This window comes from Haliotis rufescens, unplaced genomic scaffold (assembly GCF_023055435.1).
Source record: "Haliotis rufescens isolate VD_foot unplaced genomic scaffold, xgHalRufe1.0.p SCAF_16, whole genome shotgun sequence".
In the NCBI taxonomy this organism is placed as follows: domain Eukaryota; kingdom Metazoa; phylum Mollusca; class Gastropoda; order Lepetellida; family Haliotidae; genus Haliotis; species Haliotis rufescens.
The window spans coordinates 26757434-26771490 of record NW_025963846.1 but is presented as its reverse complement, the minus strand read 5'-3'; the positions used below and the strand labels follow the sequence as shown (position 1 = coordinate 26771490).

The 14057-nt window shown below is 38.4% G+C and overlaps 1 protein-coding gene across 2 annotated transcripts in view; it reads right to left on the bottom strand.

Annotated features, from left to right (window-relative positions):
- Positions 1 to 14057, bottom strand: part of LOC124115824 — a 276313-nt gene that overhangs the window by 79560 nt on the left and 182696 nt on the right. The window contains exon 1 of one of the 2 annotated variants that reach the window (XM_048397066.1): positions 1600 to 1749. The exons of the other annotated variant lie outside the window; for it this stretch is intronic. Within the exon in view, the coding sequence (XP_048253023.1) occupies positions 1600 to 1679 (80 nt within the window). The 5' untranslated portion in view covers positions 1680 to 1749. Of the gene's footprint in view, positions 1 to 1599; positions 1750 to 14057 lie in introns of those variants that run through there. 2 annotated transcript variants of the gene reach the window in all.

Sequence of the window (14057 nt, the reverse complement as noted above, 5' to 3'; positions counted from 1 at the left end):
GTTGGCGACAGTTGTGACTTGTCGGCAGCAGTAAGGACAGGTTGGCAACAGTTGAGACAGGTTGGCAACAGTTGGGATATTTCGGCAACAGTTGGGACATGTCGGCAGCAGTAAGGACATGTCGGCAACAGTTGGGACGTGTTTGCAACAGTTAGGAAATGTCGGCAACAGTAGGGACATGTCGGCAACAGTAGGGACATGTCGGCAACAGTTGGGACATGTTTGCAACAGTTGGGATATTTCGGCAACAGTTGGGACATGTCGGCAGCAGTAAGGACATGTCGGCAACAGTTGGGACGTGTTTGCAACAGTTAGGAAATGTCGGCAACAGTAAGGAAAGGTCGGTAACAGTAAGGACAGGTCGGTAACAGTAAGGACAGGTCGGTAACATGTAATAACAGTTCAGACACACGAAACGTACACACATACGCAAGCCACTGCACTGAGCACACATACATACAAACGTACTTTAAAGGCTTGATCAAACGTCAGTTTTCAAATTATTGACTTAAAGAATAGGTCTAGTGAGTTTTGTACGGACGTGGTCAATATAGTCAAAGGCAGCAAGTGTTGTCAATGTCGAGATACGTACATGTAGATTTGACGGTAATACATTGAACCGGTAGCTTGCACGAAGGTAGCGCAACCCTTTATTTAACACAAGGTGTTCCTCTGCATTTACCCAGGGTCTACTCCTAATGCCGCAGTGTGTCAACACCAAACTCACTGAAGGCCTTACATGTATTCCAGGAAACGGGTGAACGTGCCCACAGAAGAGTGAGGGCTGACAGAAGCAACCTTGTTTTGACTTTCACCCGCATTTGAATTTCTTTCTTCATTTTATCGCGACAGTTATTCTCTGGCCTGACGTTTTTGTATTTATCAGTTCGCATGTACTATTCCTGGTTTTGGTAGTGTTGCAGCAACGTTGTGGCAATCAATAACTAAATCTGACATTGGCAGTTAATAATATTGGCCTGACCCGGAGTGATCCCAGGTATTGCCTCCGTACCTGGAAACTGCTCGTTTTTCCCCCAGTGTCATGCACCCGAAAGCAGTACAGCTCACAGCCGACAGGCACTTTCCATCATAAGTTAAATACAACCGACCTATATATTACTGGCAAACGCACAAAGAATATACGTGGACCGAGAGCTACATATTGGGTTATTGCGTATTTGTTGTGGATGACCTCCACAAGATGATAGGAGAGCACATATACATGTGATGTTCAGTAGTATGTATTTAGTGATGAAACACTGCCGTTGTCTCAAAATGGTCAACTAACTTCTCATGCGAGTGAAATAACATTTTATGCTGGAACTATTTTCAGTATGCTTCAATGATCAAATGAGTTAGAAAATATATAATAAATAAAATATTCGTCCTGTCATATAATTGTTCATCCAATCTCATGACCTGAAAAAAGGTTGGTTGCTCCATAAATATCGATTGTGTGGGGTCACTCAATGAGATAACCATGCCACTTAAACACGAAAAGAAACTAAACACTCAAACACTTGAATTTAAGTTAAATTGTCCTATATCGTTTAAAAAACTACTACATTTCAACATTATCTTAACTTGATTGCTACTTACCCATTTTCCGCAAGTCCGTCAACGCCGTGGAACTGGAGAAGACTTAAGACAAAACCACAGAGTACCAGCTTCATCGCCATCCTTCACCACTCACCTCTTTCCCGTCAACTGAACAGCCGCGATCCAGAACTCCTTAACCAGGAAGTTGTGACGTTACCAGGGGCAACTTGCATGCTCCCGACATACCTGGAACCTTTGACTGCATTGACGGTTACATCTGAGTTATGCATAGAAATGCATGCATGACTGCCCGCGTGGTGGTTCATGGTATGAATAGGTTTCACATTGTGCGATAAACAACTCCCTCTCGTCGTTTATTCCTTAAACAAGTGATGCTATTGTCATGTGATATGGGGCAATTCGCTGTTCAGAGGTGCGTCCCTTGGGAACATCAGAAACCTTTCGGACCTCGTGGGTCCAAATCCAGGTTCTCCCTAATTATGTTTCCAGATCTGTCAGCACCATTCCTGTGCTTGTGGTTGTAATCAACCTTGTAAACGACCCATATCAATTTGGGCTTTCGTCCCACATAAACTGACACGCCGTGATAGGGAACTGGAGGAAACGTCCGCCCGCGAAAACGACCGCTGGTCAATTAGAGAATACCGCCGCTGCGTTGGAGAAAACGTCCGACATGTTTAGAGAAAACGTCCTCTGGTCACGCTAACTTTATTTCTTGTATAGTTTTGCTGGAATATGATAAAGTAACATTAAGTGAATGATATGACACTTAATGGTGTGAACACTGGGCTTTGGTGTTGTTTTAATATTGTATTAAGCTTTCCTAATTCCCTGTTTAAGCTCACTTCATGAGTAATTTGCCACAGCCTCAATCACCTCGTGCACTGTCATACAATAGCCAGCCTAGGCGCGCCCCTTACTGTTTCTTTGTGTTCAACGTTGCAGCTTACTGTCTCCCGTTTAAAAGATTTAGTTATATTACAGTTTATATCACATTTGATAATACAACCAGACGATCACACATATAGTATTTGGCAGTCCAGTTTAAAGGGTTTAGTTATATTACAGTTTATATCGCATTTGATATTCCACCAGACGATCACACATATAGTATTTGACAGTCCAGTTTAAAGGGTTTAGTTATATTACAGTTTATATCACATTTGATGTTACTACCAGACGATCATACATATAGTATTTGCCAGTGTTGGACAATGTGGTATTCACAATTGGACAAGTCTTGTGATTCATTCATTTCTAAAGGTTAGTCTTTTGTTGATATTTTATACTTTGTACGCACTCCTAGGATTTGTAGGAATATTGTGTCTATGTTGTTGATCATTTGGCTGTTTTGACATGTTGTAAATATTGGTTGCATCACGGTAACTAGTTGTGTTTCTGTATGCATTACAAGTGCTATTATTTAAATAAGGTACATAATATATCATTATTAAACTAAATCTTCAAGTACTGTGAAGCTGATGTATGCTCGTGTGAACAATGAAAGCAAGGATGTGAAATACATGTGTTGCCAGGATACATATTGGTACTTGTGAATGTGTAATGTATGAATGTATAGTGTATTTTAGAAATGTTTTAATTTACTCTGCAATAACATCTGTTGGTAGTAATATTGCTGCGATTTTCGATTTTATGACAGCATATATTTATGTTTTACAGTTGTTTCAGGGTTTAATTTATCAGTAATAAATTTGCTTTAACTGCGATCAACATCTGGGTCTTTCATGTCATGAAGCAGTCTCGGTTTCATACGCACACACACACACACACACACACACACACACACACACACACACACACACACACACACACACACACACACACACACACACACACACACACACGTGCATGCACGTCGCTATATAAGGGCAGTCATCTTGGACCCCATTTCACCTCACCTCTGATGTTAAAAGCGTATTGGGGGAAGTTGTTACAATTCAATATGCTGGAGCGACAGGCTGTTGCACACCAGTTTCACAAAGAACCCTTTTCCACTTCACAGAAGGTCGGTGTTTACAGTGGGGGTCTTGAGCTACCAGGAAGTATACCAGGAAGACTTAAGGCCACATTTGAATATAATGAGTTACACAGCATGGATACATTTCTATATTTATGGCATAACCTATTGATTTTGTGATGGTGTTACATTTTGTGTGTCAACACTTAGAAGGGAATGTTCACATGCAATGATCATGACTACTGTGTGCGTGAGAGGCGACCAACGGGATCGGGTGGCCAGACTCGCTGACTTGGTTGATACATGTAATTGTATCCAAATTGCGTGGATCAATGCTCATATTATCAATCACTGGATTGTCTTGTCCAGGCTCGATTATTTCAAACCGCCGTCATATAGCTTGAATATTGATGACTATCAGCTGTGCTGTATTAGGCAAGATAAGTTCTATTCATAAGCAACTATGTGTCTGCACGCATTTCTGACAGGCCAATAGAGCGAAGAGAAGAGCTTTTCCGTCTTCATAATCAATGAGCTTTGTCTTTGCCGGATGTTTGACGGATGTCTTTTAACGGATGTTTTATTACTGGTGCGGGTAAAGTTGAGGTATGTCACGTATAGGAGTTTTGTGAACGATGATAGCAATTCATTTCAAATAGGCTGGTATTTTGGAGTTATATTCTGGCTGGACTAACGAGTCCATACATAGTCCAATTAAAATCACGAAACGAAATCGTAATTCGGTTTGTAAACTGTCGTGCAGATTTCGGTCGATTGCAGGATTTGCATAGAATGTGTATCGCCAACACGGTGTCAGCTGATATTTTCCTAATCTTTTCATGTTTTTAATCATGGTGCACACGTGAATTGATGCACTTTGCGATGTAAGACCCGTTTTATCACAATATGAATCTTGATTGTTGAACAGGTTGTGAGATCTACAGAACATGTAGTTGTTAAAATACAGTTCATGTTAAATTTTATAACGAAACAAACTTTCAGTCCTTAAAAGAACGACGCCACTGCTTCAAACTGATTACATTTTACAAAATGAAAAACAGTATTTCACCTGTATATCTCAACGATCTCATTCAAAGTCCAGTCTCTGATAATAGCAATTTTAACCTAAGAAATAGATCTAACATACCAACAATCAAATTTAGAACCCAGACCTATGCTAAATCATTTCTTCCGGATACGATTAACCTGTGGAACACTCTACCCAATGAAGTTACTAATTCTTGCTCATTAAAAGAATTCAAATCCTTAACTGATCCCTTAGTTGTGGGGCGGCATCAGTCATAACCTTCGAACAGAGCTCCATGTTTGTCGTAAACATTTTACAAAATGAAAAACAGTATTTCACCTGTATATCTCAACGATCTCATTCAAAGTCCAGTCTCTGATAATAGCAATTATAACCTTAGAAATAGATCTAACATACCAACAATCATATTTAGAACCCAGACCTATGCTAAATCATTTCTTCCTGATATGATTAACCTGTGGAACACTCTACCCAATGAAGTTACTAATTCTTGCTAATTAAAATAATTCAAATCCTTAATTGATCCCTTAGTTGTGGGGCGGCATCAGTCATAACCATCGAACAGAGCTCCATGTTTGTCGTGGAAGAGTTAATGCCCTTTACTACAGGAATAACATAGAGAGAGAGAGAGAGAGAGAGAGAGAGAGAGAGAGAGAGAGAGAGAGAGAGAGAGAGAGAGAGAGAGAGAGATAATAATGTTTATTATAGTGTCACATGTTATATACACTTCATACTAAAACACGTACACGAACAGTAAAATATAACATCCGACCAGGTATGGCCTACGAGACACTAGACATAAAAGCAAATTATAACGTCATGATCTGGGTAAGGTAAAATCATACACATATTGGCAAATCACGTCATACCATTCTTTCATCAGCACCAGTATATGCACACCTTCCAGCAAGATAATGCAAGAGCGCACACGGCACGTGTTTCAACACAGTACCTAGCGAACAATAATGTGACTCTGCTTCCATGGCCAGCCCTGTCACACGATCCATCGCCAATTGAACATCTATGGGATTACCTGGATCAACGCCTCTCACGTAGTCCGCAAGTACGGAACCTGAGAGAACTTGAAGATACACTGCGTCAAGAGTGGAATGCTATCCCACAGAAAACTATTCGCATACTCATTCGATCAATGAAAAGACGTTGCATTGACTGTGTTGCTGCCAATGGCGGATATACCAGATATTGACTTTTCATTTTAACCCTACGTGTCTTCCTCACACTGATGACGTAAATGTAATTACTGTGTGGTATTCCTGTTTCCTTTGTCGTCTTTCTTAATAATCCGTCTATGTCTGTTCTAATTAAAATCGATCATTGCTCAAGTTGTTTTTGTAATATTTCAAGATTTATTGCTGGTGCGTTTTCAATGCTGTTCAGTATATTACAATGAATACATAAATGAAGGTTAGATGTAACAAATAAATTGTACATGCCAAGCTAGATGTGTATATATAATAAATCTATTTGCAGTTATTTTAAACAATCATTAAACTGAAAATCTGCTAGATTTTAATATTAAGTGTTGAATAGAATCTAATATTAGCATTTGCTCTTCTTTACTCAAATCCGAATTTCCGCATAGTTCTGTTTGTAAAGAATAACCATGTTGGTAAAAATACATCTCATTTCGAAGAGCATAGTAATTTGTACACACAAAAAAGAAGTGTAGAGCATCTTCGGTGTGATATCCACAGGAACAAGTTTTTCTGTCAGAGATATGTCTATTATACTGATCTGCGTTAAGATCGCTGCAGCCAAGTCGTAGGCGACTGTGAATGATTTGGCATAATCTGCTTCCATAATTCCCAGTGTATACCATTATCTCCCTTTACGTTAAGCAAATTCTTAAATTGTGTAACGGTCTCTGCCCCCATTAGGTTTTCTGGTAACATATTCCAAAGTTGTGTTGTAGCTGGTATAAATGAATCTGCATAAGCTTATGTTTTACACTTCACTGTTTGAAGATTAGTTTTATCCCTTAAGTCATAATTTGTGTTTTCCGAAACTGTATTAGGAATAAGCCTACAAAGATATTCCGGGGATAAATGGTAATTCATTTTGTAAAACATTACCAGTTTTAAATTGTATATTCTGTCTTTAAATTACCTACAATTTGTTTCATTGTAAATCTTCTGATGACTCGTACCCCGGACAGTGCCACATATGGTTCTAAGAGCATCTAAGTGTATATTTTTTCCAATAAAGTAGATTGTTCATTGGTACAGTTGTCCCAAATATGACAACAATAATCAAAAATTGGTAAAATAAATGATTTGTACATAGTTTCTAAGGTAGTTCGTGATAGACGATATTTATAACTCCTTAAACAGTTAACTAGAGGACAAATATTCCTTACAATATCACCAATGTGCATTTTCCATGAACAATTACTTTGTAAAGTCATACAAAGGTGCTTATGACTTTGTACATCTTTGATGTCAGACCATTCATAATAAGTTGGGTTTGCAACTAGGGTTTACTTTACGGGTAAATGAATAGATTCAGTTTTTTCGGGATTAAATTTAACTTGCCATCTGGAAGCCCATTCTGAAATTCTGTCCAAGTCTTTATTGAGATTACGAGCCGCTATATCAGGATCCTCTATGATTACATACAAAGATATGTCATCAGCAAAAAGTCTTATATTACTATGTATTCCTTCAACAATGTCATTGATATAGATAATAAACAATAATGGTCCCAGGACCGAGCCCTGTGGCACACCTGCCAAGACAGCTTTTGCATCCGAGCTATAGCCATTTATATCTACCTTTTGATATCGATTTTCTAAGTAACTATCAAACCATCTCAATAAATTTCCACAAATACCATAATGGTGTAGCTTATAAATTATTCATTTGTGACAAACTTTATCAAAAGCTTTACTTACGTCACAATATACAGCTCTAACTTCCTTACCTTCATCTAAAGCCTTTGCAATAAATTCATATAAATATGTCAACTGATTTGAGGTGGAGTCTCCCTGCGTGAATCCAGATTGTAGGTTAGTGAGCACATTATTATTCCTTAAATAGTTATACACATGTTTAAACTAGATTTTTTAAATATTTTTGCTAAACAACTTGTGAGCGCAACCGGTCTGTAATTTGTACATTCATTCACGCTATTCTTCTTATAAATAGAAATGATAAGAGCTTCTTTCCATTGTGATGGAAATATTGCTCGGTTAAGAGAGAAATTGAATAGTTTAGTAAGGATTGGGGCTTAACTGTTAGCTGTGTTTTTAAGTACTTTATTTCCAATACCATCAGGGCCAGTTGCCTTTGTGGTGTCGACAAATGAAGGAATGACATTTAAGGATTATTTCTTTAATGGTTACAAATATTGGACAGTGGTCACTACAAACTGGATCGAGTACTCCCGAGTCCCGTACACTATCAACATCTGTCACAAAGGGTAAATCTATCAACGTACTACACTGTTGCATGATCCTCGTAAGCTCTCTAATAATTTGTGTAACCATTTGCAAATATTCGATTTTTGGATTATTATCTCGAAGTTTATCTATATTGAAATGTCCTGCAATGACAGTGTACATCTCCATATCGACTGCGTTTCCTATTAATTGATCAGTTAGTTCCCAATATGATTCACTCTTATCTGCACGATAAACAGCACCAATTAAATAATCACGAGTTTTGCATTTAACATGTACCCATATCGCCTCCAGACCAACTGTAAGAAGCTGATCCATATATTTGATATACATATTATCTGTGACGTAAATAGTAACGCCACTCCCTCGGGTTGACCTGTCTTTCCTAAATGGAACCTTGAAACCAGGAATAATTATGTCGCTGTCGTGTATACCCGTGTGTAACCATGTTTCAGATATGCAAATTACATCATAATGTCGACGTTCAACTTCAAGGATATCAAGTTTGTCTTTAATACTACGAACTTTGAACTGTACTGTGTTGTGAGATCTACAGAACAGGCCTTCACTCGTTCACTTTAAACTGTACAGTGTTTTGAGATCTACAGAACATGCCTTCACTCCTTCACTTTAAACTGTACTGTGTTTTGAGATCTACAGGAGATGCCTTCACTCGTTCACTTTAAACTGTACCGTTTGGTGAGATCTACAGAACAGGCCTTCACTCGTTCACTTTAAACTGTACCGTTTGGTGAGATCTACACAACATGCCTTCACTCCTTCACTTTAAACTGTACTGTGTTTTGAGATCTACAGAACATGCCTTCACTCGTTCACTTTAAACTGTACCGTGTTTTGAGATCTACAGAACATGCCTTCACTCGTTCACTTTAAACTGTACTGTGTTGTGAGATCTACACAACATGCCTTCACTCGTTCACTTTAAACTGCACGGTGTTGTGAGATCTACACAACATGCCTTCACTCGTTCACTTTAAACTGTACTGTGTTTTGAGATCTACAGAACATGCCTTCACTCGTTCACTTTAAACTGTACTGTGTTGTGAGATCTACACAACATGCCTTCACTCGTTCACTTTAAACTGCACGGTGTTGTGAGATCTACACAACATGCCTTCACTCCTTCACTTTAAACTGTACTGTGATTTGAGATCTACAGAACATGCCTTCACTCGTTCACTTTAAACTGTACTGTGTTGTGAGATCTACACAACATGCCTTCACTCGTTCACTTTAAACTGCACGGTGTTGTGAGATCTACACAACATGCCTTCACTCCTTCATTTTAAACTGTACTGTGTTTTGAGATCTACAGAACATGCCTTCACTCGTTCACTTTAAACTGTACTGTGTTTTGAGATCTACAGAACATGCCTTCACTCGTTCACTTTAAACTGTACTGTGTTGTGAGATCTACACAACATGCCTTCACTCGTTCACTTTAAACTGCACGGTGTTGTGAGATCTACACAACATGCCTTCACTCGTTCACTTTAAACTGTACTGTGTTTTGAGATCTACAGAACATGCCTTCACTCGTTCACTTTAAACTGTACTGTGTTTTGAGATCTACAGAACATGCCTTCACTCGTTCACTTTAAACTGTACCGTTTGGTGAGATCTACAGAACAGGCCTTCACTCGTTCACTTTAAACTGTACCGTTTGGTGAGATCTACACAACATGCCTTCACTCCTTCACTTTAAACTGTACTGTGTTTTGAGATCTACAGAACATGCCTTCACTCGTTCACTTTAAACTGTACCGTGTTTTGAGATCTACAGAACATGCCTTCACTCGTTCACTTTAAACTGTACTGTGTTGTGAGATCTACACAACATGCCTTCACTCGTTCACTTTAAACTGCACGGTGTTGTGAGATCTACACAGCATGCCTTCACTCCTTCACTTTAAACTGTACTGTGTTTTGAGATCTACAGAACATGCCTTCACTCGTTCACTTTAAACTGTACTGTGTTGTGAGATCTACACAACATGCCTTCACTCGTTCACTTTAAACTGCACGTTGTTGTGAGATCTACACAACATGCCTTCACTCCTTCACTTTAAACTGTACTGTGTTTTGAGATCTACAGAACATGCCTTCACTCGTTCACTTTAAACTGTACTGTGTTTTGAGATCTACAGAACATGCCTTCACTCGTTCACTTTAAACTGTACTGTGTTTTGAGATCTACAGAACATGCCTTCACTCGTTCACTTTAAACTGTACTGTGTTGTGAGATCTACACAACATGCCTTCACTCCTTCACTTTAAACTGCACGGTGTTGTGAGATCTACACAACATGCCTTCACTCCTTCACTTTAAACTGTACTGTGTTTTGAGATCTACAGAACATGCCTTCACTCATTCACTTTAAACTGTACTGTGTTTTGAGATCTACAGAACATGCCTTCACTCGTTCACTTTAAACTGTACTGTGTTTTGAGATCTACAGAACATGCCTTCACTCGTTCACTTTAAACTGTACTGTGTTGTGAGATCTACAGAACATGCCTTCACTCGTTCACTTTAAACTGTACCGTTTGGTGAGTTCTACCCTGCATCATTATTGACTGTTCAACACTTAAGCACTTTCCAATAAAACAACGTTCCCGCTGACCTGATGCTGTCAATATGTGGTAGGGCACTAATGTCCAGATGTAACAGTATTCATTTAGAAATACGACACAGTAATGACTTGAGTAGCGGAGAGGGAGATACTATAATGGTCCGGGTACACGCACTGTGCATCTGTATCGTATGACACTGATAAACAGGTTATATTATATCCACCACTTTACTATGTTAGGAAAATGTGTCACGATGAATCATGGGTTTACAAGAAAGCTGATTTCAAACATTTTATCATACTTACCAAATGGTTATAATGTAGTATATGTGGCGCTTCAATATTTCTAAAACAAAATAAAGGTCTTGATTAAATTGTATCACAATAAGAAAACAAGGTTTTGACAACAGGATAGTTACTGTTGAACAACAGTCAGAAATAAAAGGGGGGCACGGGTGGCCCTGTCGTCTGAGGCGCAGCTATTTACTGTGCAGAGTTGCGTCCCTTTGGCACCCCAGAAACCTATGATTGTGGGTTCAAATCCCTGCTCGCCCCGATTATATTTCTGGGTTTGTCAGCACCATACCTGTGCTCGTGGGTTTGACCAAAGTGGTAAACGTCTGAGACCTGCATCACTTCGGACTTTCCTCCTACATTAGGCTGACATGTAACTGGAATACTGTTAAAAGCGGCTTTAAAATTCATTCAGTCACTCAGTCACTCAGTCACTCACTCACTCAGTCACTCACTCACTCACTCACTCACTCATCAAATCTAAAGATACCCCTTCCGTCAGTGGGAGAAAACGAAGCTGCAAGGTACGTGAAACGCCCGGGCACATGTAAGACTTCCTGGTTGAATCCAGCCCGGCAGACTGACTGATATCGACTTGCGTGATCCACGTGATATGTTTATCTTGATACTGCACGTCTCTGTTACACCTGCACAAAACAACCTTGTTACGACTGTGACGGGTTTTCTTCCTGGTACGACTGAGTGTCAGTGTGGTTGTAAATAAGTTGACATTTTTTATTCACTTCCTGCTTCGGGTGAGTTCACAATTGATTCTCTACAGGACCAGTCAGGCACAGCGCCCCTATGTGTACACAGTTTTTATGTAACCTTGAGAACAGGAATGTTGTCAGCGAGTCTATTACTCATTGGGAGTTAAATGATTGCTCCACATTGGTAAATTCTAGTGAAATTAGTGCTGAAGCAGCCAACATGTAAATGAATTTATACAGTAGTAACGAACACATGGTAATGGTTCAGAAATGTGATTTGAATTACCTGTTGGACAGAGATTCGGTCACTTTAATAATTAAGGATTGACTGTGTATTTTTGTCGGTTCATTGAGGTACATGAGATGCCCATTTTTTGTAAGTATATATTCTTAAGTCATTGGCGTAAAGATACTTAAAAGGATTCTGGATTGTTTGGTACACATTGATTATGCCAAACATACCCATAGCCGAAATCATTTGATAACCACTTTACAACATATACCCAATTGCGGATTCCATGTTTTTCATACAGTAACATCATATTGTACCAATTTCTAGGTAATTATCAATAGGCATTTTAAGAATCTTAAACCAATACTTGAGAATTCTAATATGTTGAAATATGAAAGTTGTACACGTCCACATTCACCATAACACTCGATGAAGAGTTTTTTACGACAAGGAATCGTTTACAAGCATATAGATGGACCAGTTCAATAGTTCTGTATTCAGTATGCCCCCAGATATCTGCTCCACATAAAAGAATTGGAGTAATTTTTGTATCAAATATTTTAAAAAAGGTTTGATATGCAAGATCAGTAAAAGTTTTCAAATTATGTAAGATTCCCATTAGTATCTTTTTTGCCTGCATTGCTGCATTACTTGTGTGGGAATTACACGATAATCTGCCTGTGAAGGTTACCCCCAGATATTTATAAGAAGTGACAATTTGTAACGGTTGTGAGTTGAAGAACCAGTTTTCCCTACTTGATAGTTTATTTCCCTTTTTAAAAACTAACACTTTCGTTTTCTCAGAGTTCTCTTGAAGTTTACAATTAGAACAGTACAGCTCCAGTTGATCTATCAAATTCTGTAAACCTTTTATCGTACTAGAGAACAGGACTATATCATCAGCAAAAAGCAACAGAAATATCTTAACAATATCTGGATGCAGCTGTATACCATCTGAACAATTTTCTTAGTTTGTGCAGCCAGTTCATTGATGAAAAAACAGAACAGGAAGGAGCTAAGAATACAGCCTTGGCGTACACCAATGTTACATGTGAAGACATCAGAGTTTATTCCCCAATTTTTAACACATGACATATTTGTAGTTCCATGTCAGGTTCAAAGAGCATATATTTGTCATTGCTTTCTACAGAAGTAAAAGATAAACGGCTGGAAAAGTGGGAATTACAGTTTGTATATAAATTGGAACAATATCTGTTAGAAAATATTCAGTACAACATAGGACATAAAACTGCTTTGGTTTCAATACAAAATTACCCACATAATTCTCACAACTACTTCTTTTTGTATATACTTAATTATGTTCCAAATTATTTGTGTTCCTTCTGTCCACAATGAAATGGAAACAATTACTCACCTGTATTGTTGTTGTGGTGTAATAAAACAATTTTGGGATGAAGTATCAGTGTGGATAGACCAGTGTGTTCATGTCTATAATATGACATTTTGTACAAAACTCATACTTTTCGGGGGTTGACGACAACATGAAAACAGAATAGGCGTTTGATTTACGTAATATAATTCATAGTGTGATTGTTTTTTGGTTGTTTGTTTGTTGTGTAACGCCTTTCAGCAATATTCCAACTATATGACTGCGGTTCATAGTGTGATATGTAATGACAGAATATACTGAACACATCACTGTATCGCATCTTAATATAATGTTTCAGTTGCTCGTTTATTGGAAGGTTAAATCATATCACTGTAACACAGGGTCAGAAAGTGTGTTATGAAGGTGAAAAAATGTCAACACATGACACATTGGTTGAATAGTTTATTATGGGCAAGGTGTAAATGGGCCTAGTTGCCCGAACACCTATAAACTATTTTACTAATCAATCAATAATGTGGAACTGAAAACGTCGTGTCGAGATACTGCTGTTGGAAGTGGCATGACATACTAATGCAGTAAACTACGGTTATAACGAACAGAAAGGGACCAGTAATTTAGGTCGTAATAACCGTAGTTTGCTATAAGCATATATACAGCATATGAACAACAACTCCCCGGGACTAAAAAATAGGTTCGTTATACGTATGTTCGTTATAAACGTAGTTTACTGTACAATCAATCATGAATAAACCTCCCATGTTAGTTCAGCCTGATAAGATTCAATAAAAAGTGTATTTCCTAATAAGACTCTTGTCCATAACCCGCCATTTGTGGATACATGCATCACCACTACCCCGGGGATGTCCATAACC